This window comes from Macaca fascicularis, chromosome 1 (genome assembly GCF_037993035.2).
Source record: "Macaca fascicularis isolate 582-1 chromosome 1, T2T-MFA8v1.1".
NCBI lineage: Eukaryota > Metazoa > Chordata > Mammalia > Primates > Cercopithecidae > Macaca > Macaca fascicularis.
In genome coordinates, this window is record NC_088375.1 from 131,576,591 (window position 1) to 131,602,632 (window position 26,042).

At 35.3% G+C, this 26,042-nt stretch overlaps 1 protein-coding gene across 5 annotated transcripts in view; it reads left to right on the forward strand.

Moving 5' to 3' along the window:
• Positions 1-9,961, forward strand: part of COL11A1 (collagen type XI alpha 1 chain) — a 220,374-nt gene extending 210,413 nt beyond the window's left edge. For all 5 annotated transcript variants that reach the window (XM_015432036.4, XM_015432041.4, XM_074027435.1 and 2 more), the window contains 4 exons: positions 3,132-3,244; positions 4,685-4,753; positions 6,526-6,759; positions 8,258-9,961. In XM_015432036.4, the coding sequence (XP_015287522.3) occupies positions 3,132-3,244; positions 4,685-4,753; positions 6,526-6,759; positions 8,258-8,404 (563 nt within the window). In that variant the 3' untranslated portion in view covers positions 8,405-9,961. The remainder of the gene's footprint in view (positions 1-3,131; positions 3,245-4,684; positions 4,754-6,525; positions 6,760-8,257) is intronic.
• Positions 9,962-26,042: the final 16,081 nt, after the last annotated feature.

Here is a 26,042-nt window from a genome sequence, read left to right on the forward strand (position 1 = left end):
TAGTATGAATAATATGGATATATGTAAATAGCATAACTGATGTATATTTGATCTATCGGTTTAGCAATGATTTGGTACACCGAATATTTAAGAATTTGGATAGCTTGGAGCAAAAATGTATCTTTAACTCATCCACAGATATTCTAAACAACTGTGAATTCTTACTCACTAATAACAATTAGGATAATTTATCATACCAACTCTTTGACAAAACCTTTATATACCTATTGGTCAGAGAAAGAAAGAGTTTCAGGTATGTTAAGTTAGTTGACTAAACTTATACAATTATTAAAGTAGCAAGGGGCAGATCTTCATCTGATTTTTAAATTTCCCACTTTATGTTGAACTATTTTGTCTCCCCTTTACTCAGCAGAAAATATCGTTTTGCACTACCAGTCTTATAATGACAGTTATAACTGTGATCTAAGTAACTCAATGCAGATAGAAAAATTCAGTGTAGTTCAAAAACAGCCGGCATAAAAAAAGGATGTCACAAAAATCTTCTAATCTTAAGCACACCTGTTAAAGGTAAAACACAGGTAATTATTAGTATTCCTATACAAACTGATATCTGACATCTTCATGTTTATAATATGTTTATCTGAAAAAGATACATTTAGTTTAGTGATTTATAAGGAGATTTACTTTTAACTGGTATTATTTAAGCAAAGGATTTAGATGATTTAGATAATTCAATGTTATATACTCCTAAAAACCATATAAGAAATATCAAAGATATACAGTGGTTATCTCTACTTGGTAATATCTTAGATGATTTTTTTATTTCCTTGTATTTTTTTTCCTGAGAATTCTAATTTGTTTCAGACATGAGTATATTAATGGTGTAATCTGAAAAAATGTAGATGTTTTTGTTAAAAAACATATTAAAGCTATGTGACTGTTAGAATACTTTTCCTGTTTATATACAAGTAGTAGCAGAAGATAAAGCAGGTTGATACTGCATTTTTTAGAGTTCCAGCACCAAGATAAGCAATTTGAGCTTTTAAAATATTAAAAGGTCATAGCCAGTGGACTTATGTAATTCAAATATTTAAAATGAAGTGGCAGGATGAAAAACAGTTGGAAGTATAAGGTAGAAATAATTTGATTCCTTTCCTTCTCAGTATAAAGGTCAAAGCTGCCACCCCTATATAAGAAAAAAAGAGGTTAACAAGAGAAAAGTATTAAAAATGTATTTGATTATAGTTTAACATGACGTAGGAGTCTTCAGATTCAAGCTGCAAAGATACAGAGGAAGCTGTCTGATTTTATGCTTAGGTTCGATAAGGCAGGGACAGCTGTGTAGAAATGCAATATAATATTGGATAAAAAAAGGGTATGAGCTAATGGTACTAATCTGAGTAGGGAAACCTAGTAAGGCCTTCTGTTCAGATTCTCTCTGGCCTCTGTATTGTAGCATTTCATCCTCCCAAGTACAGGGTAGAACCCCTCTGGAATAAAGGTTTTAATTACTTTACGGCCAACTGTTACATAGAAAGGTGGGTGAAGGTTATGTTAGCAGTGGCAAATCCATATGCCATACTAAGGGTTGTAGGAGTGAAAGTTTATTAGAAAGTTTTAGAACAGGAATGAAAGAAAGTGCACTTGGAAGAGGGTCAAGCAGTCTTCTTGAGGGATTCAAGTGTGTGGTTTGACCTTTGACTTGGGGTTTTCTCTATTGGTATGTTTCTGAGGTTTGCATCTCTTCACCCCTGATTTTCCCTTGGGGTGCGCTGTCTGCAAGGGCAGTGGGCTGTCAGCACTTTGGAGGGGCCACACACACCTTGTGTTCACTGGCGTTGTGCGCATGCTCACTTGAGGCATTTTTCCCTTACCTGTTGAGTGTTCCCAGAGGAAGGTTATCTACCAGTCAAACTCCAACCATTTGCGTCTTAGTGCGCATGCTTGAGCCCACTAGCCCACCTCCTGAGATCATATAAAGAACTTGCTGGTCACTAGTTTCAGGTGTTTTCTATGAGGGAAAGGAAGACGGCCATTCCCTGGCACCAACTGCAACCAATTATTATTTTAGCGAGACAGTTTAACAACCGCCTGACCTTCATCTGATGGTCGCCTGACATTCCTGGTGGGGTTGGCGGGACTCTCCCTGTTTATGTCTGACTGACTACCTACTGTAACAGTTAGAGTAATGTGTTTAGGGTTTACAGCTGGCGTTGCAGAAAAGGGGTTCTGGTTTCTATGACCCACTTTGGGGAGGAGGGATTCTAATTTCTATAACTTGCCTCAGGGGAGAATGAGGGATGAGAGACAGGAGGGCAGAGGTCAGAGAAAAACTGCTTCATAGGCTTTCACTTTGGGGTATCATTTTCTGAGCACCAACAGAGGGAAGCAAAGTAATGTTTACATGTATATCACTTTTCACTCCTAGTAACTCTTGTTAACTAAAACCATATTGTCAGTTATCTAAAGAATAACTTTGCTACTCCCACTATTTTCAATGCTTACTCACGTAACACCAAATGAATGGTGATGATTATTCACATGATAAAATGTGTTCTGCAACACTTCAGCAATAGCATTAATAGCAGGCTGCATTAAAATATATAAAGTAGTTCTTCTTACGACCCCCTTCAAAGAGCGAGTACATTTATTGCAAGAAGTTTTTTTATATATATAAAATAAGGCAGAGGTTTGATCCCTAAGGCTAAGTAGATCCGACATCACCTCCATTGTTACAAATGAATAAACTAGGAAGAAAATATATTGATTATACTACTCAGATTATTTAAGTAGTAAATAATACTTATGAGATTTGGAGTCAAGTATGTCTTATTTCAATATGCATACAATTTATTACACAGGGATAAATGGAATGTTAATATTTGAGGAGATGATATTTAAGCTGAAACCAAAAAGTGATAGGCATGATAAGAATTTTTAAAAGGTATTCCAGGTAGAATATATGGGGCATCTGCAAAGCTTTGAGGCAGACAAGAGAAAGTATCACTGTCTATTAAAAAACATACCCCAATATGCCCAAAAGCTTAAAAGGGAAAAGATCTATTAACATGTATTTTTCCTATTTCTCTTTCTAACAAAATTTGATATCTAATGCATTCAACAATGATGTCAATGCATTTTTATATGACATATTTTTTGCTGCCTTCTAGGTGAATATTGGATTGATCCTAACCAAGGTTGCTCAGGAGATTCCTTCAAAGTTTACTGTAATTTCACATCTGGTGGTGAGACTTGCATTTATCCAGACAAAAAATCTGAGGGAGTAAGTACCAATCTGTTTTGTTGGTGAATGTTGACAGTTCCTGCCATGTTTTGCAATATTGAACTAAACAGGAAAATTATACTGTCATATTTTCATTTATCTGCTTTTCTTACAGAATAATTAGAGCACTTCATTTGCATAAACATGAATAAGCACCAAATTGATGCAGAGAGTTAACAAATACTTCTCTTCTTTATTTTTTACCCAGATGTATTCTTTCTGCACCTGCTTGCTCTCAAAAATTCTATGGCTTTCCATGACACAGCACAGCTGAATCTCAAATTTTAGTGCCTGTATAGTGTTCTTCTGCCCAATTACCACATCATAGACCTCACAGCTGCATATTACACCCAAAATATCTAATTTTATAAAGAATTAATCTTTTATATACAACAAAAGTCTTTTCTGCACTTACATATTTTTTAAATATTTAGCTCCTTTAAACAAATTATTTAATTTTTACCTAACAGTATTACCAGTATACTGAGTTCTATCTTCAAAGCTAAATGCAAATCATTAATGTAAAGAAAGTTTATTCACAAGCATAACAATATTCTCCAAACATTTTATCAGTGGGACATTTTGTCTTTATTGGTATTCATGTAATAAATCTCATTCTTCCTAGTAAATGATGTGGACAATAGAGGCACAGAAACTCCTTAAGGCAAAACAAGTAGCTTTATGTGTGACTAATGGTTTTGGGAGAAAAATTAAGTTTCTGAGGAAAGAGTGGGTAGTAAGGGCAGGAGAAAAAACAACTTCCATCTCCCAACCCTACTTGGCATGTGATGAAGCACAGTAAAGCTATCATAGCCTCCAGAGAAATGTGGAAAAATAGAAAATGCCGTTTCTTACACAGATAACTCAAGTTCCCTATTGTGAGGACTTATATACCCTTTGCTGTTCTTCACAAAGCGGAATAATAAATGCAGATCTATAAAAGATTCTAAATATTCTAACCAGCAGGGAATGATTCGGGTTGTTTCCAGTCAATGCCTTTCACATAGCATCTCTCCTTAGCTACTGTCTAAATATTTTCAAACATGTTCCTTGGCTATGGAGTGAAGACGGTACCTGCCTTGCTTGATGACACTGACTGACAGTTGGAGGATTTCCTTTGCAAAGGGTTTCTGAGTGTTCCACCAATGTCCCCTGCAACCCTTAGTATGCCTTTACCAGGTCGTCTTTCCCCTTTTCCTTTAGAGCCAATGAAGAGAACAAAAAGGAAATGGCTCAATCTTCACGCATAGAATTTACAGGATCTATCTCAAATTTTTCTCTTTATCTCATTTTGTATAATCTAATTTGTATCATTTTAAAATGATTTTAAGAACTCCTTATTTTCTCAGTCTTACTAAAAATGAATTATATGTCTATAAAAATGCTGTTTATACTGTAAATTTTCACCTACTTACTAACTTTTCTATTCCTTTACAACAGGTAAGAATTTCATCATGGCCAAAAGAGAAACCAGGAAGTTGGTTTAGTGAGTTTAAGAGGGGAAAACTGGTATGTTATTACCTCAACATGAAATGGTTTTTCACAAACTCAGGAAGTGAAGTTCTAATTATGTATTTCTGGACCTTAACAGTGAAAGTCTAAATTATGCTAAAGGAGGATTCCCTGTGGTCTCTAGTTTGTTCCACCTAATATCTCTTAGACCACTGTGGTATCTTAAAGCAACCTAACATTTTTGTATAAAAGTAAATGGAAATATGCTAAATTTACTGAAAACAAGGATCAAATCATGCAATTTATTAAGTACCTGAGATAAACATCATAAAAATTGATTATGTTAGAAATGTCAGGTATAAAGAATATAATATCTACTTAATATCTTCCTATTATTTCATTTTCTATCTACTTGAAACCTAATTCCTTCTTTGTTCTTCATTTCAGTAAGTTGGAATGTGCAACTTTTCTGATTGTTCTGGCACAAATTTAAAGATTTCTGTACAATTACCAGTTCATTTCAATAATTTTCTAAAGATATTTTAAGATTAGATGTCAAAGTTAAATTCGTATTTAAAAAGTGTTTAAACATATACATGTGTTTAAAGTATTTTATTTAGAATTTATTGAATTTAAAGTGTTTTCCAATTATGCAGATAATTATTCAGTTGTTTAATGTTCTTTGAAAAGCTATTATTATCCATTTATGACTATATAGTTATTATTTCTATACAAACTCATGCATATTAACCACTTTCATTGACTCTCTCCACTGTAGTTATAATTATCTATTATAGTCTTCCAGTTGCATATTAAACATCCATATTACATTATTATCTTTGTATAAGTTTAAAAATATATACAGATAGAACTCTATCTGTGTGGATTAAATTTTCCCAGTAGATATTTTTTCTTCAACCCCACAAAAATACTCATCATCTGATGTGCTATTCAGTAAGAACTAAGTAAATCTGTTTTAAGGAAGAAAGTAACAGATAACTGCCTTTACATTAACCTCATCTATAATCTAAGTGAACATCTTAACTTTTTTTTTTCAAATTTAAGTGTATATGTTTCAGCTGAACTCAGATATTTTAATTATCAAAACTAAGACAATTTATAAAGATGATATGAGATAGTTGTTAATAATTTACAACTGAGACTATTTTACTGCTATAATTACAGAATAAGTATTGACTCAACAAGTATTAACTTGTTTTGTCTTGCACATTATGCTTGGTGCTAGCAATACAATGTTGAGTACAAACATCATCTAAAAATAGACAAACAGGCATTTCTGAAAATATTAATAACCTTTGAGAACTATTGCCCCAAAAATGAAAAGTGCAAGAACATGTTTACAGATTTGGATAAAGCTGATACATTTTGAAATGTTTGAAAGGAATAGTCAAAATCAAACATCATAAAACCAGATAATCTTCGCATTACTCTGAGATTCCTTGGTTTTCATTGTTTCATTATTTTACCAATTTGTTTTTCAAAAAGATGCACAAATATACTGAAACATTTCTTGGAAACTAAAGCATTTTTTATAGAGTTGACTGTTTAAGAAACTAAGACATAGAGATAACATGATTGTTTCAAAGGTAAGCAGCGGCTACAGTAACTTAGGTGGGATACAATTCACAAAATCCTGTCTCTGGGTCTTCTGACCCTCAATGTACACTTTTTTCAATTAGGTTAACATGGGACTTTTGATTCATCTACATGCTTCTGGCATCACAGTTCACTGTGGACGATGATGTTATTCTTGGTAGCATAAAGGAGGAAAAGAGTCATTAGGTGCCTTTTTATTCCTTTATTCCTAGCTTTCATATTTAGATGTTGAAGGAAATTCCATCAATATGGTGCAAATGACATTCCTGAAACTTCTGACTGCCTCTGCTCGGCAAAATTTCACCTACCACTGTCATCAGTCAGCAGCCTGGTATGATGTGTCATCAGGAAGTTATGACAAAGCCCTTCGGTTCCTGGGATCGAATGATGAGGAGATGTCCTATGACAATAACCCTTTCATCAAAGCACTGTATGATGGCTGTGCGGTGAGTATAAGTTCTGCTTGTCTGCCTTCACAGAGATGAGAGGCAATATGTCACCGTTTCAATTGGTCCTAAGCCAGATTTTTCTCGTGAAATGGATGTCAGTTGTTATTAACATTTGATGCTTAATCCTGACATGTTAAACTATGGTATGTGAGAAACCAGTAATCTTAACACACACACAGTTACGCTCATAGACACTCTGAAACATTTTTAAAGGCATAATAGAAGGTAATCTTGGATTATGTTATTTTATTAATCCTGACATTTGAATCATATCACAGCCAGTTATTCCTAAAATGAAAAAGAAAATAAAAAACCTTATGTCATTTGCCTCCTTACTGGTGATTTTAAAATGACAGATAAAGGAATCACTATTACACCATTTATAATATCAGTAATTTTTAGCCCTATATTTTTTTATAAGAAACTTGTTAATTTGTACTATATCAGTTTGAGATCCACTATCATTATTGTTATCTCTATCTTATAGAAGTACCTTTTTCACATAAGATTTTATGTAAGAAAATAATAAATAGGTGCCCTAAAAAGCTCATTGCTTTAGCCAAATATTGATGACTAAAGAGAAGTCACAATTATAGATAAATAAGTTCATGTTTTCCTCAAAATGAGTGTAGTGCAAGTAGAATAAAGAAGAGAGAATAAAGCAAATGAATGGAGAAAGAGTTGGGAAAAGCTTCTCCAATATAGTTTATTGTTAAATATTCATAAAATTAACATATCGCAGAAGAAATTTTTTGACTTTTGATTTTCTGCATTATAGTTCTGAACCTGTATTCAAATTTTTCTGTAACAGAATTTGACCATGTATATCTTAACTATAATGGTAAAGATGTATTATTTATACAGGAGGGGCTGGATATTGTGGCTTACCCCTGTAATCCCAGAACTTTGGGAGGCCGTGGTGGGCAGATCACCTGAGGTCAGGAGTTCAAGACCAGCCTGGGCAACATAGTGAAACCTCATCTACTAAAAGTACAAAAATTAGCCAGGCATCTTGGCACATGCCTGTAGACCCAGCTACTTGGGAGACTGAGGCAGAAGAATGGCTCAAACCTGGGAGTCAGAGGTTGCAGTGAGCTGAGATTGCACCACTCCACTCCAGCCTGAGCAACAGAGCAAGACTCCATCTCAAAAAAGAAAAAGAAAAAAAATATATATATATGTATATATATATATGAGGATTCAATACCAACATCAATTTTCATATTGTGTTTATTAACTCAAGATTCTTTTTAACTATGAAATATATAGCTCTATCATAGTTAAGTAATTATAGCTAAATATTAAATGTAGTAATCAATGTTCAAAATTTAGAACTATTTCAGTAATAAGAATTATTATATAGATAATAGAAAATTTGTTTTTCTATTCTCTTCTCTCTCAGCTTCTTACCTCCACTAGAAGCCTAAGAAAAATTAAGATGCACTTAAAAATATTAAATGATTGTGTAACTTTTTATTTCTGCTTTATTTTACAGTCCAGAAAAGGCTATGAAAAGACTGTCATTGAAATCAATACACCAAAAATTGATCAAGTACCTATTGTTGATGTCATGATCAATGACTTCGGTGATCAGAATCAGAAGTTCGGATTTGAAGTTGGTCCCGTTTGTTTTCTTGGCTAAGATTAGGACAAAGAACACATGAAATCAACAGAAAATATACCTTGGTGCCACCAACCCATTTTGTGCCACATGCAAGTTTTGAATAAGGATGGTATAGAAAACAACTTGCTACATATGCAGGTACCATTTAGGAGATACCGATGCCCTTGTGGGGGCAGAATCACATGACAAAAGCTTTGAAAATCATAAAGATATAAGTTAGTGTGGCTAAGATGGAAACAGGGCTGATTCTTGATTCCCAATTCTCATCTCTCCTTTTCCTATCTGAATTTCTTTGGTGCTGTAGAAAACAAAAAGAGAAAAATATATATTCATAAAAAATATGGTGCTCATTCTCATCCATCCAGGATGTGCTAAAACAGTGTGTTTAATAAATTGTAATTATTTTGTGTACAGTTCTATACTGTTACCTGTGTCCATTTCCAAAACTTGCACATGTCCCGGAATTCCATCTGACTCTAATTTTATGAGAATTGCAGAACGCTGATGGCAATAAATATATGTATTATGAAAAAATAAAGTTGTAATTTCTGATGACTCTAAGCCCCTCTCTTTGGTTAATAATAAAATGCCTTTGTATATATTGATGTTGAAGAGTTCAATTATTTGATGTCGCCAACAAAATTCTCAGAGGGCAAAAATCTGGAAGACTTTTGGAAGCACACTCCGATCAGCTCTTCTCTGCCGACAGTCATTTTGCTGAATCTCAGCCAAAAATATTACGCATTTTGATGCTTTATTCAAGGCTATACCTCAAACTTGTTCTTCTCAGAATCCAGGATTTCACAGGATACTTGTATATATGGAAAACAAACAAGTTTATACTTTTGGACAGGGAAATGTGTGTAAGAAAGTATATTAACAAATCAATGCTTCCGTCAAGCAAACGATCATATGTATAATTTTTTTCTACCTTATCTCATCTCATTGTTTTCAGTGTGCTTCAATAATGCAGGTTAATATTAAAGATGGAAATTAAGCAATTATTTATGAATTTGTGCAATGTTAGATTTTCTTATCAATCAAGTTCTCGAATTTGATTCTAAGTTGCATATTATAACAGTCTCGAAAATTATTTTACTTGCCCGACAAATATTACTTTTTTCCTTTCAAGATAATTTTATAAATCATTTGACCTACCTAATTGCTAAGTAAATAACATATGGTGGACTGTTATTAAGAGTATTTGTTTTAAGTCATACTTATTCAGGAAAATCTAAACCTTTTTTCCCACTAAGGTATTTACTTTAAGGTAGCTTGAAATAGCAATACAATTTAAAAATTAAAAACTGAATTTTGTATCTATTTTAAGTAATATATGTAAGACTTGAAAATAAATGTTTTATTATTTCTTATATAAAGTGTTAAATTAATTGATACCAGATTTCACTGGAACAGTTTCAACTGATAATTTATCACAAAAGAACATACCTGTAATATTGAAATTAAAACGTGAAATTTGTCATAAAGAATTTCTTTTATTTTTGAAATCGAGTTTGTAAATGTCCTTTTAAGAAGGGAGATATGAATCCAATAAATAAACTCAAGTCTTGGCTACCTGGATTGGTCATTTTCTTTCTTAAATAGCTTCCAAATTATTCTCAATTGCAGATAAAGCTTTTGATTCTTTCTTGACCATCCAGATTAGAATAGTTTTACACTTCTGAACAAACATATTACCATTCAGAGATAAGTTGTCTAAATCCCCCACATGCGTAAAATAGTAAAAAGAACATGGTAATACTAAATTTATAAAATAAAAGTAGATTATACTTAAAATTTCAAAGAGATATTTTTGTAATTAAGTATTTTACAAAGTGTCAAAAGTGTTTTTGTTTCAAAATTAGTCATACATTCAGAACTTTTTAATTATCTAAAACATACATACAATTTTTGTATCATGGAATAGAAGGATTGTATACATTGGAAAATTTACTTTAATGAAAGTATAGCAATAACAAAATATTTTGCATATTAGCCTGCCTCAGGGATGCAGTGTTATCCATTTAAAACAAAAAAAAACCTTTAATTTGGCACTCAACAGAATGAATAGATAATTGAATGGCTTTGCTTTTATATTCTTCCCATATATGGATATAGTCTTCTGTAGGACATCAGAGTTTTTTCTCTCCCTTATGATTAATTTAGTCTAGACAAAAGAAAGCTCATCAGAATAGAAAAAAACTATTAGATGACATTTTAATACTAGCCCCAGCAGGTATAAGTTATTCATATGAAAAATACAAAAAATAGTATAGACCTTGAAGGCAGGGTAAATCATGGACTTAGTGCACAGGAAATTTGATCTAACTTTCTTTAAGAAATAAAATTACAAACACAAAGTACAGAAGTGACTATAATGAATAAAGATATGACAACAAATTATTAATTTTATTAAAAAGTTGACACATAAAAATACCAGGAAATCTGGGAAAACAATGTTTCTATCTTTCTGAAACACTTCTGTGAGTTTTTATATTATATTTTTGGCTGCAATCAAGTGCCTCTTTATAAGAGATTTCATAATTTAACTTCCTGTAGAGTAAGATACTCTTAACCCGCAAGGTGAAAAAATGTTTCTTATTGATACCTTAGAAATATTTCTGTGTCATGTCGTTATTGGTAAGTATCATAAAATTTTTAGATTATTTAAAAATGTAGCAAAATCTCTATTACATATATTTCATATGCACTACAAAATTTGTGAGAAATTTCCACAGACTAGCTTCTGATTCTGTATATTTCAAATCTTGTTTCTCCTCCGCTGCCTATAGATTTCATATTCTGGGCACCATAAAACACATGCATGCCAAGGTACAAACTCAGTCCTCTTTGTGGTCATCATGACATATAATTAGTTCATTCCACCACTGCTATAAAGAAACACCTGAAACTGAGTAATTTATAAAGAAAATAGGTTTAATTGGCTCATGATTCTGCGGGCTGTACAGGAGAATAGCAGTTTCTACTTCTGGGAAAGCCTCAGGAAGCTTCCAATCATGGCAGAAGGCAACGTGAGAGTGAGGCATCTCACATGGCTGGAAGAGGTGCATAAAGACAGTGATGGGGGAGGTGCTACACACTTTTACATAACCATATCTCATGAGAACTCACTGTCACAAAAACAGCACCAAGAGGATGCCGTTAAACTCTTCGTGAAAGATCCACCCCCAGGTCTAATTACACCACACCAGGCCCCAGCTCCAACATTGCAGATTACAATTCAACATAAGATTTGAGTGTGGACACATATCCCAACTGTATCAGTGGATGACAGGGTTATTCCAGAAAGTCGTTTACACTAGAATTGCCAGCATTAATATACAAAAATAATGACAGGTTGTATAATTATACCCCCTCATGTAAATATAGTATACAAACCCCAAATAAATGAATCTATATTTGAATTTTCTCCTCGCTGGCCCCTTCCACTCTACCTAACAAAAGGTGAAATGACAAAGAGTAGTTGCAGTGGTAAAACAACGTTCTTAACTAATCATGGTCAATCTTACTTTGCAAATATTACTAACAATATGACCACATAAACATAGTTCTAGGAGACCTCCCAGGGTCTTAAATGGAGCCCATGTAAAAGAAGTGTCCGGGAGCTTAAGCTTTATGAATTTCATGTTAAATAGACGGTGTCATGCTGGATAGCTGCAAAACATATGAGTTACCTAACAATATCAGGCATATATCAGCTATAAAGAAATTGCTGCTGCTCTAGATTTCTTTCTGCCACTATTATCACCACAGTATAAATCCCTTTCTAAAATGTAGCTAGTAACACCTGTGCTACCAAATATCACAGAACTTTTATAAAGATTTCATTTTAACAAAGTAAATATTATGCAAATTGCATGATCACAGAGGACCAAATCATCAAAGAGATTTATATACAAGCTTTACAAATGATTTGCAAAAGATACCAAAAAAAGAACAGCAGCCTAAAACATTTTAATATCCAGTAAGTCTGAATTCATGAGACATAGCCTATCAAATCTTCTTTTTCTATATCTACCAAAATATGTTTCACTTGCCAGAGGATGATTTTAATAGGTCTTGGGGGTCTCTCAACTTTGGTACTTTGCTAGTTTCATATCCCTGTACTGGCTGTGTGATTAACCATTGCTCAGTACAGCTGCAGCCAAGATATCCATAGATTGCAGAATTATTTACAGAAAGTTTTTTAAGGAAAAATATCCTGCTTAAGCCATTCCAAGTTCAGTAAGCTGTACATAGCAACCCATACAGAATCCTCATTCCCTATTCATCTAATAAATCCATCTGTCAATATTTAGAAGGAGATGGTTCAGGGTAAAAAGAAAACAATAGAAAAAAAAATTTACAAATCCATTGTTAACTCTGTCCTAAAACCACAATTTGAAATAATTTCAGAAATGCTTCATGCTATAGTAACTGTGATTTATTTTACAATAACGTTATAATGGTAGTTCTGTCTATAATACTACAGGTATGAGCTAAACAAAACCACGGGGATACGGTTTGACTGGGTCCCCATCTAAATCTCATGTTGAATTCCCACTTGTTGTGTGGGAACTTGATGGGAGGCAATTGAATCATGGCAGCAAGTCATTCAAATGCTGTTCTTATGATAGTGAATAAGTCTCATGAGAACGGATGGTTTTAAAAAGAGGTGTTCCCCTGAACAAGCTCTCTCATTTTTGCCGGCCACCATCCATGTAAGATGTGACTTGTTCCTCCTTGCCTTCCACCATGATTGTGAGGCTTCCCCAGCCACGTGAAACTGTAAGTCCAATTAAACCTCTTTCTTTTGTACATTGCTCAGTCTAGGGAAGGTCTCTATCAGTATGGTGAAAACAGACTAATATAGTACCTTGGTACCAGTGAACTGGGCACTGCTGAAATGATACCTGAAAATGTGGAAGCAGCTTTGGAACTAGGTAACGGGCAGAGGCTGGAACAGTTTAGAGGGCTCAGAAGAAGACAGGAAGGAAATTGTGGGAAAGTTTGAAACTTCCTAGAGACTTGTTGAATGGTTTTGAGCAAAATGCTGATATGGTCTCAGATGGAAATGAGGAACTCATTGGGAACTGAAGCAAAGGTGACTCTTGTTATGTTTTAGCAAAGAGACTGGTGGCATTTTGTCCCTGCCCTAGAGATTTGTGAAACTTTGAACTTGAGAGAGATGATTTAGGGTATCTGGCAGAAGAAATTTCTAAGCAACAAGCATTCAAGAGGTAACTTGAGTGCTTTTAAAAGCATTCAGTTTTATAAGGGAAGCATAGCATAAAAATTCAGGAAATTTGCAAACTGACAATGTAATAGAAAATAAAAACCCTTTTCTGAGGAGAAATTCCAGCTGCAGAAATTTGCATAAGTAACAAGGAGAGGAAAATTAATCCCCAAAACAATGGGGAAAATGTCCCCAGGGCAGGTCAAAGATCTTCATGGCAGCCCCTCCCATCACAAGCCCAGAGGCCAAGCAGGAAAAATGGTTTTGTGGGTCAGTCCCAGGGTCACCATTCTGTGTGCAGCTTAGGGACTTGGTGCTCTGAGAGCCAGCTGCTCCAGCTGTGGCTGAAAGGGGTCAATGTAGAGACTGGGCCTTGGCTTCAGAGGGTACAAGCCCCAAGCCTTGACAGCTTCTATGTGGTATTGAGCCTGCAAGTGCACAGAAGTCAATAATTGAGGTTTGGGAATGTCTGCCTAGATTTCAGAAGATGTATGGGAACTCCTAGATGCCCAGGCAGAAGTTCACTGCAGGTGTGGGGCCTTCATGGAGAACCTTTGCTAGGGCACTGCAGAAAGGGAATATGGGGTCAGAGTCCCCCATGCAGAGTCCCTACTGGGGCACCACCTAATGGAGCTATGAGAAGAGGGCCACTGTCCCCCAAACCCCAGAATGGTAGATCTACCGACAGCTTGCACTGTGTGCTTGGAAAAACTGCAGACACTCAACGTCAGCCCATGAAAGAAGTCAGGAGAGGGGCTATACTCTACAAAGTCACAGGGTTGGAGCTTCCCAAGACCATGGGAGCCCACTTCTTGCATCAGTGTGACCTGGATGTGAGACACAAAGTCAAAGGAGATCATTTTAAAACTTTAAGATTTGACTGCCCTGCTGGATTTCAGATTTGCATGGGATCTATAGTCCCTTTGGCCAATTTCTCCCATTGAAATAGCTTTATCTGTTAGTTATTTTATTTATTTATTTATTGAGATGGTGTCTCACTCTGTCACTCAGGCTGGAGTGCAGTGGCACAATCTCAACTCACTGCAACCTCCACCTCTTGGGTTCAAGCAATTCTCCTGCCTCAGCCTCCCAAGTAGCTGGAACTATAGGTGCCCACTACCACACCCAGCTAATTTTTGTATTTTCAGTAGAGATGGTGTTTTACCTTATCGGCCAGTCTAGTCTCAAACTCCTAACCTTGTGATCCACCTGTCTCAGACTCCCAAAGTGTGTGAGACCTCAGGCCTGGCCGGAATGGCTGTATTTACCCAATGCCTGTACTCTCATTGTATCTAGGAAGTAACTAACTTGCTTTTGATTTTACAGACATAGGCAAGAAGGGACTTGCCTATTCTCAGATGAGACTTTGGACTGTGGACTTTTGGGTTAATGCTGAATGAGTTAAGGCTTTGGAAGACTGTTGGGAAGGCATGATTGGTTTTGAAATGAGAGGACATGAGATTTGGGAGGGGCCAGTGGTGGAATGATGTGGTATGGCTGTGTTCCAACACAAATCTCATTTGGAATGATTGTATGTACTCAATTCTTGTGCCTCATTGAATCTAGGAAGTAACTCACCTATTTTTGATTTTACAGGCTCATAGGTGGAACAGATTTGCCTATTCTCAGATGAGATTTTTGATTATAGACTTTCGAGGTAGAGCGAAAAGGAGCTAAGATTTTGGAGGACTGTTGGGAGAACATGATTGGTTTTAAAATGTGAAAACATGAGATTTGGGAGGGGAAAAGGACAGAATGATATTGTTTGGCTATGTCCCCACCCAAATCTCATCTTAAATTGTAGTTCCCTTAATCCTCACACGTTGTGGGAGGAAATTGGCAAGAGGTATTGAATCATGCAGGTGGGTTTTTCCCCTGCTCTTCTCATAATAGTAAATAAGTCTCATGAGATCCGATGGTCTTACAAATGACAGTTCCCCTGCACACATTTTTTTTTTTTTTTTTTTTTTTTTTTGGTCTGTCATCATGTAAGATGTGCCTTTGCTCCTCCTTTGCTTTCCACCATGATTGTGATGCCTCTGCAGCCATACGGAACTGTGAGTCCATTAAACTTTTTTTTTTTAATAAATTACCCAGTCTTTCATGTTTCTTCATATCAATATGAAAATGGACTAACACACTAGTGAAAGAAATAAGAATGAAAAAAAAATGATAATAATAACACCAACCCTTAAAGTATTATCTGTTTAACTAAAAGTAAAAAAACAATGTAACTAGGGCAAATTAAGTTTTCATTGTAGATTTTGGATTAAATTCTTGAAAGTCTCTCACAATTTTCATGTAAATATTTTCTAAAAATATATTCAGTGGGTTTCAAATCATGGAATAATGGAATGTCAATGCCTGAAAATATGGTAGTCACTTATTCATCAATTAATCAATGATCAATTATATGATTTAGCATTGTGATGTGTCCAGGTTTCTACTAGAAAGAAGTTCACAAAATAATTATGTCATAAGTTGTTTATACTATATCCTTAATAACAGCCTAATGGAAGAGATGCATCCATCCCATCTAAAAGGAAAGCTTATTATCAAGTTTCTGACTATACAGAGATTCACAGAACTGGAAAAGGAATAACAGTCAGTTTGTAAGTGTACATTGTAAAGATGATGGTAGGTCCCCAAGTATTTGTAGGGTTTAGATGAGTACGTGTGGAGGAGAAAAAGAAGATCACTTCGAATAGGAAATCCATGAAAGTATTCCAGAAGCATAAGCAGGGATAGCATATGAAAAGGACAAGAACTTTGATGAAACAGCTGTCAGTGAATGGACACAGGTGATGGATTGCCAAGGTCTGTATTTACGGTTGGGTTGTAATGGCTTAAAATCACACAAAAGAGTCTGGATAGTATGCAACATATAATGAAGAATGAATGTTAGTTCTTAAGTAGGACAAAGTCACAATGGAAGTCGTGTTGAGAATGACAATGTTGGCAGATTTTTCAGAATCTACCTACTAGATATTCTATCTATGTTGAATGAATCTGTGAGATGAGTCAGATAATGAAGACCAAGTGCCAAGAGATTGTTGAAGATATTTAAGTGGGTGATAAGACAAATTTGTATTACAGTAACCATACATGCATTACTTAAAATGAAGAAAGAAGTATAAATCTTTTTTGTTGTTGTTTTGTTTTGAGATGGAGTTTCTCTCTTGTTGCCCAGGCTGGAGTGCAATGGTGTGATCTTGGCTCTCTGCAACCTCCGCCTCCCAGGTTCAAGCCATTCTCCTGCCTAAGCCTCCGGAGAAGCTGGGATTACAGGCATGTGCCATCACACATGGCTAATTTTGTATTTTTAGCAGAGACGGGGTTTCTCTATGTTGGTCAGTCTGGTCTAGAACTCCCAACTTCAGATGATCTGCCCACCTCGGCCTCCCAAACTGCTGGGATTACAGGCATGAGCCACCACGCCTGGCCATAAATAAAATTTTTAAAATTACTTTTTAAAAAATTTACAAATATCCCAGGGTCATTCACCAGACACATCTTAAAATAGTTACCTAGCCTTTAAGAACTTATAACAACATAGAAATCTTACTTTTACTAAAATGTGAAAAGCCAACAAGTCTCAGTGAAATAAATGATATCTGGAATAACTCTATTGCTTGACTTTGTATCTTCCATTGTATCTCATTTACTATTGTAGAAATTACATATGAAAATAACTTGCAATTACTTAAACAATACATACTTACAATGTTTTGGGCCAGTTGTTTGCCTCATATAAATAAAAGTTTGTGTACCTTATCAACCGTAGAAGAGGTACATTTATAGAGTAATTAATTGCTAAAATTTAGTTATAGATTTCTGTCTGCTAATGTTAAAATTTTCCTAAGTAAACACTAGCACAGAAGGAATAGCTAAATAGACTGTAAGCCTTGGGCATAATTATGAATAATTTATAGGAATAAAATTATCTGGTTTGAAAAAGATCAGAGCATTATAGCCACTAACTTTTTTTTTTTTTTTTTTTTTTTTTTTTTTTAATAGAGATGGGAGTCTTGCCATGTTGACAATGACTGGTCTTGAACTTCTGTCCTCAAGCCATCCTTCTGCCTTGGCCTCCCAAAGTACTGGGATTATAGGTATGAGTCACTGCACCCAGTCTCTACTTTCTTACACAAGATTTACTTTTTAATCTACTGCAATTTAAATTATCTTCTGAACTCTTTTAAAAGTTTTTGATATCACAAATAATAAAATATTTACCTAATCCAATATGCATATTTTCAGAGATGACAATTTATCATGTCAAAATCTGCTCCCCCTTCCTGTGCTCCTTATCTCACTTAATGGCACCACCATCCACTCTTTTGCCTGGGCCAAAGACATTTGGAGTAATTATCAGTTGCTTGCTGTTCTTTCAAATCAGTCATCCATTTCTGTCAATTATGCTTATATATCTTTCAGACTTGTTCCTTCCCCTTTATTTTCATTACCACTGAAATCACCTTTGCTAAAATAACAGTGAGAAAATTATAAGAGTGAAAGAAATTTGACCTAGTCAACTCCATCTTGCCTTTAGCCTCCAAACTGCCTTTGGTCATTCTTGGGCACTAGTCAAGCTAACTTTGGAAGGAAGTTAGTCTACAGTTTAATAATAGCACTTCCGAAAACTAAACCACCTTTGTAAAACTCATTAAAGATCACCAGATTAGGAGGGTGAGAAGGGCTTGATATCTGCCCAAGATACAGGCATAATAAAATGATTACTAGCCATTATTCTGGAGGTCACTTCAGAGATTTGTAACTTCTCTAATTCCTTCTGTAAATAATATCACTACTGTAGAACCTAAGACTGACCTTTTGAGATGTGTTTTCAAGGTTTTGCATTTCTGATGACCAGACGGTCCCAAGAGGGCCAGTGACTTCACTGTGACACTCACACAGAAGGGACTCAGCACACAAGGACCATTTCCACACCACTACGATTTCATTTTTCGACCAATCAGCAGGACTAATACCCTAGCCCTCTGCCTGCCAAACTATCTTAGAAAAACTAGCCTCCAAATTTTTGGGAAGGCTGATTTGAGTAATAATACAAGTCTGGTCTCCCTTTTAGCCAGCTCTACATGTATTAAACTCTCTTTCTTTATTGCCATTCCCCTGTCTTGATAAATCAGCTCTATCCAGGCAGCAGGTGAGAAGAATCCATTCGGCAGTTACAGCACTGTCCAAGTTTGTGTAGTGATGATTGTTCACTACACAATTTTAAAAGCCTTGCTATGTGATATTTTTTACTTTCCTTATTTCCAAATCTAACTTCCACACACAGTTCACTCCCACATATAAAATTCCTCAATGGCTTCCTATCACCTACCACACTGACTTTCACTTATTCTGTTTTACCGTGTGTAAAACATACGTTTCACAACCACTCCTTCACTCTTTCTCTTAGCTATAGGCACTCCACCCAAAATTGAAATAATATTTTCAAATATATTGATTGTGATTCACCATGGTATGTAATATTCCATTTTATGGTATTGTATTTTATTTCAGAAGATATTAGTTGTACTCATTAGAATGATCAGTTACTTAATCTAGAAAACACTGGCCAAAGGAATAGATGTCAAACACATTACATTGTTGAGTAAAGCCACCTGAGTGACATTCCTTCCTATTCTGCCTCTGTCCAAGTTGGTTCACTCTGGTCTCCTATATCTAAGTACAGTGCAATTTGGCATTGTGACGCTAGTTGAATTGTATGACCCTATTGCATGTAGATAGATTTTACCTAAAATATGTCCATTGCAATTGTCTATCCAATACCAGTTAAAAATGAAAAGAATAGAAATGTGTGCTATTACGACATTGGTTTACAAAAAGGTTAGGTACATTTGTAGCTTGAATAATAAAGTTGTTAAAAAATCAGGTTTAGTAAATTTAATGACATGAGATGCTATTTGTAATGTACTTTTCAGTGCAAAAAAATCTAAAAGTCTAGGAAACTTCGAGTTTCATAAGTAATTTTGCCTATATTGAAGACAAATGTTGCTTCTTTTTGTATTTTTTTAAAATCATTTGAAGTCACTGGGAACAAGCTGCGCAAATACCCTAGCCTTGTCATGGAAATTAGTTATTTCCATATTAAATTCTCATTTGTAACACAAAAGAAGAGATGAATCGTTAAATAAAAAACTAAAAACAGAGGATCTTCAGGCTAATTCTAGTTAACTTCATTCAAATACAGCAGCTGGAGGCAGGCTCAGTGGTAGGTTAGTATCATATACTGCATCAGTTACTATGCAAGCCTTCCCAGCAAGAATCGTCCACAGTAATACAAATCTGTATCAAAATTATATGCCTTGTTATCAGAAGCATTAGTATTCTTGAAGTCTCTACGTTGTCTTTAAGTAACATATTTGTGTAACAAAAGGAAAATGATGTGCAGATGTACAGATCTTTGAAGAATCACAACAAAAGAGCCCAACAGAGAAAAGGTAGACACCATTCATATTTTCTATTTTCTTCTTTACTCACAAATTTCTACCTAAAATTAATGTATTCTGTTTTAATGGATGCTTTGCTTATCTGTGAGCAAAATAGATTTTTCTTCCAAGAAAACTTAGTGAAAGCTGCATTATATACATGAATATAGACCTAAAAGAAAATTACTTGATTACTGATGAGAATTGTTTTAAAAATGACCTAAGATTACTATTCTCCTACTCTTTTTTTTCTTTTTTTTTGGTGGAGTTTTACTCTTATTGCCCAGGCTGAAGTGCAGTGGTGCGATCTTGGCTCACTGCAACCTTCACCTCCCAGGTTCAAGTGATTCTCTTGCCTCAGCCTCCAGAGTAGCTGGGACTACAGGCACGCATCACCACGCCCAGCTATTTTTTTTTTTGTATTTTTAGTAGATACAATGGGGTTTCACCATGTTGGCCGGGAGATCCTCGATCTCTTGACCTTGAGATCCACCTGCCTCGGCCTCCCAAAATGCTAGGATTACAGACTTGAGCCACTGAACCCGGCCTATTCTATTCTTAACAAACATATACCCATGACCATTAATTTACTCGAATATTCAAAATTTTATCTTATTCTTGGTACTCATAACAAAGTAAAACAAAAACTACACTTGGTATATTTATCCATATTTTCATAGTTTTTATATATATGGGTGTGCCTTTTACACTCATTTTAAAGATCCTTCCCTGCTCAGATGGCACATCCTGTAAAACAATGTGGGAAGGATTTAGTTTAAAATAGAGGATCGGTGTAATGAAGCACTATGAGTCTGGTAGAAAGTCAAGGAGCAGGACAGGAAAATATTCAATTTGACTTTGTCCTTGATATACCATGGAACTGGAGCAAGTAGAAAATCTTACTAACTGAAAGACCAAAGTCATCTAAATGCAAGTTCTTATCAAAAATCTAAGGTGCTTTGTTATTCACATTTTAACCAATCATTCAGAGCAAAGCCTTTTCATTTTTTCTGAAAGTTTCAAAAGTGACCACACAGTTTATAGAAATGTTTCTCAAACTTCCCATTCTTAGCACCACAAATGACTAACAAACTGATGAAAGGAATGGGTTAAAAAAAATGCTTATTTGAACCATACAAATCACTTTAGAAATATTTTAAAAGAAAGTTGCAAAAGGTTGGCTATAATACTTGACAAAAAGCCAAATAATTTCTTAATTTTCCCCATCTCCTTTTTTTATTTGCAAGGTCTTTCAGTTTTCTCTTCATAATACTTTTATGACTCCTTCATTGTAAAACTAAATTATTAGTAATCTAGTCTGAGTTCATTCTTAAATCAATTTCCCAAATATTCTTCCTTATTTTAATCATCACTTTCACTTCCAAATAGGCTCACAAATACTTCAATGCACACCACTGTTGCTGTCAGATCTATTTTCCTTTAATTACTCAGATTGTTACTGGCAGCAAACCCATATAGGCCTGCAGCAACTTCAGTTCTTGGCTCCTCAGTAAAAAGAGTTTGACTGAGGGGCAGAAGGCAGAAGGAGAGACCAAAGCATCTTTCACAACATGAGTGAAAGTTTATTAACAAACTTTAGAGTAGGACTGAAAGGAAGTAAAGTAGACTTGAAAGCAACAACAAGAGATTTTGCTTTCAGTGTGTATCACTCAGAATTAAGCTAGTAACCAGTGAACCAGTTATGTCCCCTATTCTTATTTCTTGAAATATGAGGAGAGGAAACACATGCAGCAGGAAAGAAAAAAGTGACTAACAATCATTAAATTTGGAGAGTAAAGTGGATTGTTTTGCTCTGTGCAACTGTAAAATGGTGAAGGAGGACAAGTGGGTGACTTGTGCACACTTTGACCTTTGACTTAGGGTTTTATATGTTGATATGCTTCTGGGGTCTTGTGTCCCTTCTCGCCTGATTCTTCCCTTGAGGTGGGCTGTCCACAAACACAGTGGCCTGTTAGCACTTGGGAGGGGCCACATGAACAATTTGTTTACTGGAGTTGTGTGCATACTCACTTGAAGCATTCTTCCCTTACCAGTTACCATTCCTAGAGGAAGGTCATAGACCAATTAAACTTCACCCTTTTGCCTCTTAGTGCACATGCTTGAGTCAACATGCCCAATTCCTGAGATCTTATTGGGAAGGTGCTGATAAACAGTTTCAAGTGTTTCTTATCTATTGGGAGACTGCCGTTCCCTGGCACCAGCTGCGACTAATTATTACTTTAGAGAGACAGTTTAACAACTGCCTGAGCATCACCTAATGGTCCACTGACATTCCTGGTGTGTGTGTGACTGGTTGGATGGAGGAGGCTGGTGAGGGAGGAGCCCTCTCCTGCTCTCTTCTCATGCCTGATTATCTACCTACTGTAACAAAATGTTACAGTTTGTTTTCTTTTCTACCACAATAATGCTACCTAACAAACAACTGAAAAACTTTGTGGTTTAAATATTAAGTCTTTGTGATGGATGGGAGGCTGTTCTGGCCTCTTTGCTGTTTTGAAGCCTTCACCGTGATACCTACAGATATGGGAAAACCCAAGGAAATTAGGATCTGGAGTGGATACTCAGCAAACCACAGAAGCCCTATGATAGAGTGACCTGACTGTTAAAAGAAAAGCAAACAAACATAAAACAATAACCTCAACAAAAGGACCCCACAAAATATTTGCTTAAAGATCAGCAACCTCAATAATTCAAGGTAGAAAAGTTCACAAAGATGAGAAAGAATCAACACAAAAAATGCTGAAAACTCAAGAAAGCAGAATGTCTCTTCTCTTCCAAATGACTACAACACTTCTCCAGCAAGGGCACAGAACTGAGCTGAGGCTGAGTTAGCTGAATTAACAGAAGTAGGTTTTAGAAGGTGGTTAATAACAAACATCACTGAGCTAAAGGAGTATGTTGTAACCCAATGCAAAAAAAAACTAAGAATCATAATAAAACAATACAGGAACTGATAGCCAGAATAGCCAGTTTAGAAAGGAACCTAACTGACCTGATGGAGCTGAAAAACACAAAACGAGAACTTCATAATGCAATCACAAGTATCAATAGCAGGATAGACCAAGTGGAGAAAAGAATTTCAGAGCTCGAAGACTATCTTTCTGAAATAAGATAGGCAGACAAGAATATAGAAAGAAAGAAGGAAAGAAATGAACTAAACCTCCAAGAAATATGAGATTATGTAAACAGACTGAACCTACCACTGATGGGGGTACCTGAAAGAGATAGGAAGAATAAAACCATGTTGGAAAACATACTTCAGAATATCATCCAGCAGAACTTCCCAACCTAGTAAGATAGGCCAACATTCTAATTCAGTAAATGCAGAGATCCCCAGTAAAATATTCCATGAGAAGATCACCTCCAACACATATAATCACCAGATTCTCCAAGGTCAAAATGAAAGAAAAAATGTTAAGGGGAGCCAGAGAGAAAGGCCAGGTAACCTACAAAGGAAAACCCATTAGACTAACAGCAGACCTCTCAGCAGAAACTCTGCAAGCCAGGAAAGACTCGGGGGCAAATATTCAATAATCTTAAAGAATAGAATTTCTAACCCAGAATTTCGTATCTGGCCAAACTAAGCTCCATAAGTGAAGGGGAAATAAGATCATTTTCAGACAAGCAAATGCTTAGGGAATTTGTCACCACCAGGCTGGTCTTGCAAGAGCTCCTGAAGGAATCACTAAATATGGAAAGAAAATACCATTACCAGCCACTACCAAAATACACTGAAATACACAGATCAGTGACACTAGGGAGCAACCAAATAAACAAGTTTACAAAGTAACAAGCTAACATCATAATGACAGGATCAAATTCACACATAACAATACTAACCTTAAATGTAAATGGGCTAAATCCCCCAATTAAAAGACAGAGAATGGCAAGCTGAATAAAGTGCCAAGACCCATCAATATGCTGTCTTCAAGAGATCAGTCACACATTGCAAAGATACATATAGGCTGAAAACAAAGGAATAGAGGAAAATTTGCCAAGGAATGAAAAACAGAAAAATGCAGGGATTGCAATTCTAGTTTCTGACATGACAGACTTTAAACCACCAAATATAAAAATAAAGACAAACAAGGACAATAAATAATGGTAAAGGGTTTAATTCAACAAGAAGACCTAAATATCCTGAAAATATATACACCCAACAGCAAAGCACCCTGATTTATGAAGGAAGTTCTTAGAGACCTACAAAGAGACTTAGACCCCCACACAAGAATAGTGGGAGATTTTAACACCCCACTGTCAATATTAGATAACCGAGACAGAAAATTAACAAAGATATTTAGGACCTGAACTCAGCTCTGGATCAAGTGGACCTGACAGATATCTGCAGAACTTTCCACCCCAAAACAATAAAATATTCATTCTTCTCATTGGCACATGTAACTTATTGTAAAATTGATCACAAAATTATAAGTAAAACACTCCTTAGCAAATGCAAAAGAACGGAAATAATAATAAACACAGAGCAATCTAAGAACAATCTTAGAACTCAAAATTAAGAAATTCACTCAAAATCACACAATTATCTGGAAATTTAACAACCTGCTCCTGAATGACTTTTGGATAAACAATAAAATTAAGGCAGGAATCAAGAAGTTCTTTGAAACTAATGAGAACAAAGATACAATATAACAGAACCTCTGGGACACAGCAAAGGTAGTGTTAAGAGGGAAATCTATAGCAGTAAATGCCCACATTAAAAAGCTAGAAAGATCTCAACTTAGCAACCTAACATCACAACTAAAAAGCTAGAGAACCAAGAACAAATAAATCCCAAAGCTAGCAGAAGACAAGAAATGACCAAAATCAGAGCTGAAATGAAGGAGATAGAGACATGGAAAATCATTCCAAAATATCAATGAATATAGAAGTAGTTTTTTGGGAAAAATTAATAAAATTAATAGACTGCTAGCTAGATTAATAAAGAAGAAAAGAAAGAAGAGTCAAGTAAACACAATCAGAAATGATAAGAGGGGTATCACCATTGACCCCACAGAAATACAAACAACTATCAGAGAATACTATAAATACCTCTATCAACATACACTAGAAAATCTAGAAGAAATGGATAAATTTCTGGACATGTACCCTCTCCCAAAGCTGAACTAAGAAGGGGTTGAATCCCTGCATATACCAATACAAGTTCTGAGATTGTAGCAGTAATAAATAGCCTATGAACCAAAAAAAAGGCCCAGGATAAGATAGATTTACAGTTGAATTTTACCAGAGGTACAAAGAAGAGCTGATGACCTTTCTACTAAAACTATACTAAAAAATTGAAAAGGAGGGACTCCTCTCTAACTTATTCTATGAGGCCAGCATAATCCTGATACTAAAACCTGGCAGAGATACAACAACAACAAAAAAGAAAACTTCAGGCCAATATCCTTGATGAACATCCATGCAAAATCCTCAAAAAACTACTTGCAAACCAAATCCAGCAGCAGATCCCAAAGCTTGTCCATCACGATTAAGTTGAATTCATTCCCAGGATACAGGGTTGGTTTAACATATACAAACCAATAAATGTGATTCATCACTTAAACCGAACTAAAGACAAAAACCGCACAACTATCTTAATAGATGAAAAAAAGGCGTTCGATAAAATTCAACATATCTTTCTGTTAAAAACTCTCAATAAACTAGGTATTAAAGAAACATAACTGAAAATATAAGAGCCATTTATGAAAACCCACAGCCAATATCATACTGAGTGAACAAAGTTGGAACCATTCCCCTTGAAAATTGGCACAAGACAAAGCCTATTTAACATAGTATTGGAAGTTCTGGCCAGGACAATTAGGCAAGATAAATAAATAAATTGTATTCAAATAGGAAGAGAGGAAGTCAAACTATCCCTGTTTGAGAATGACATGATCCTATATCTGGAAAACCTCATCATCTCATCCCAAAAGCTTCTTAA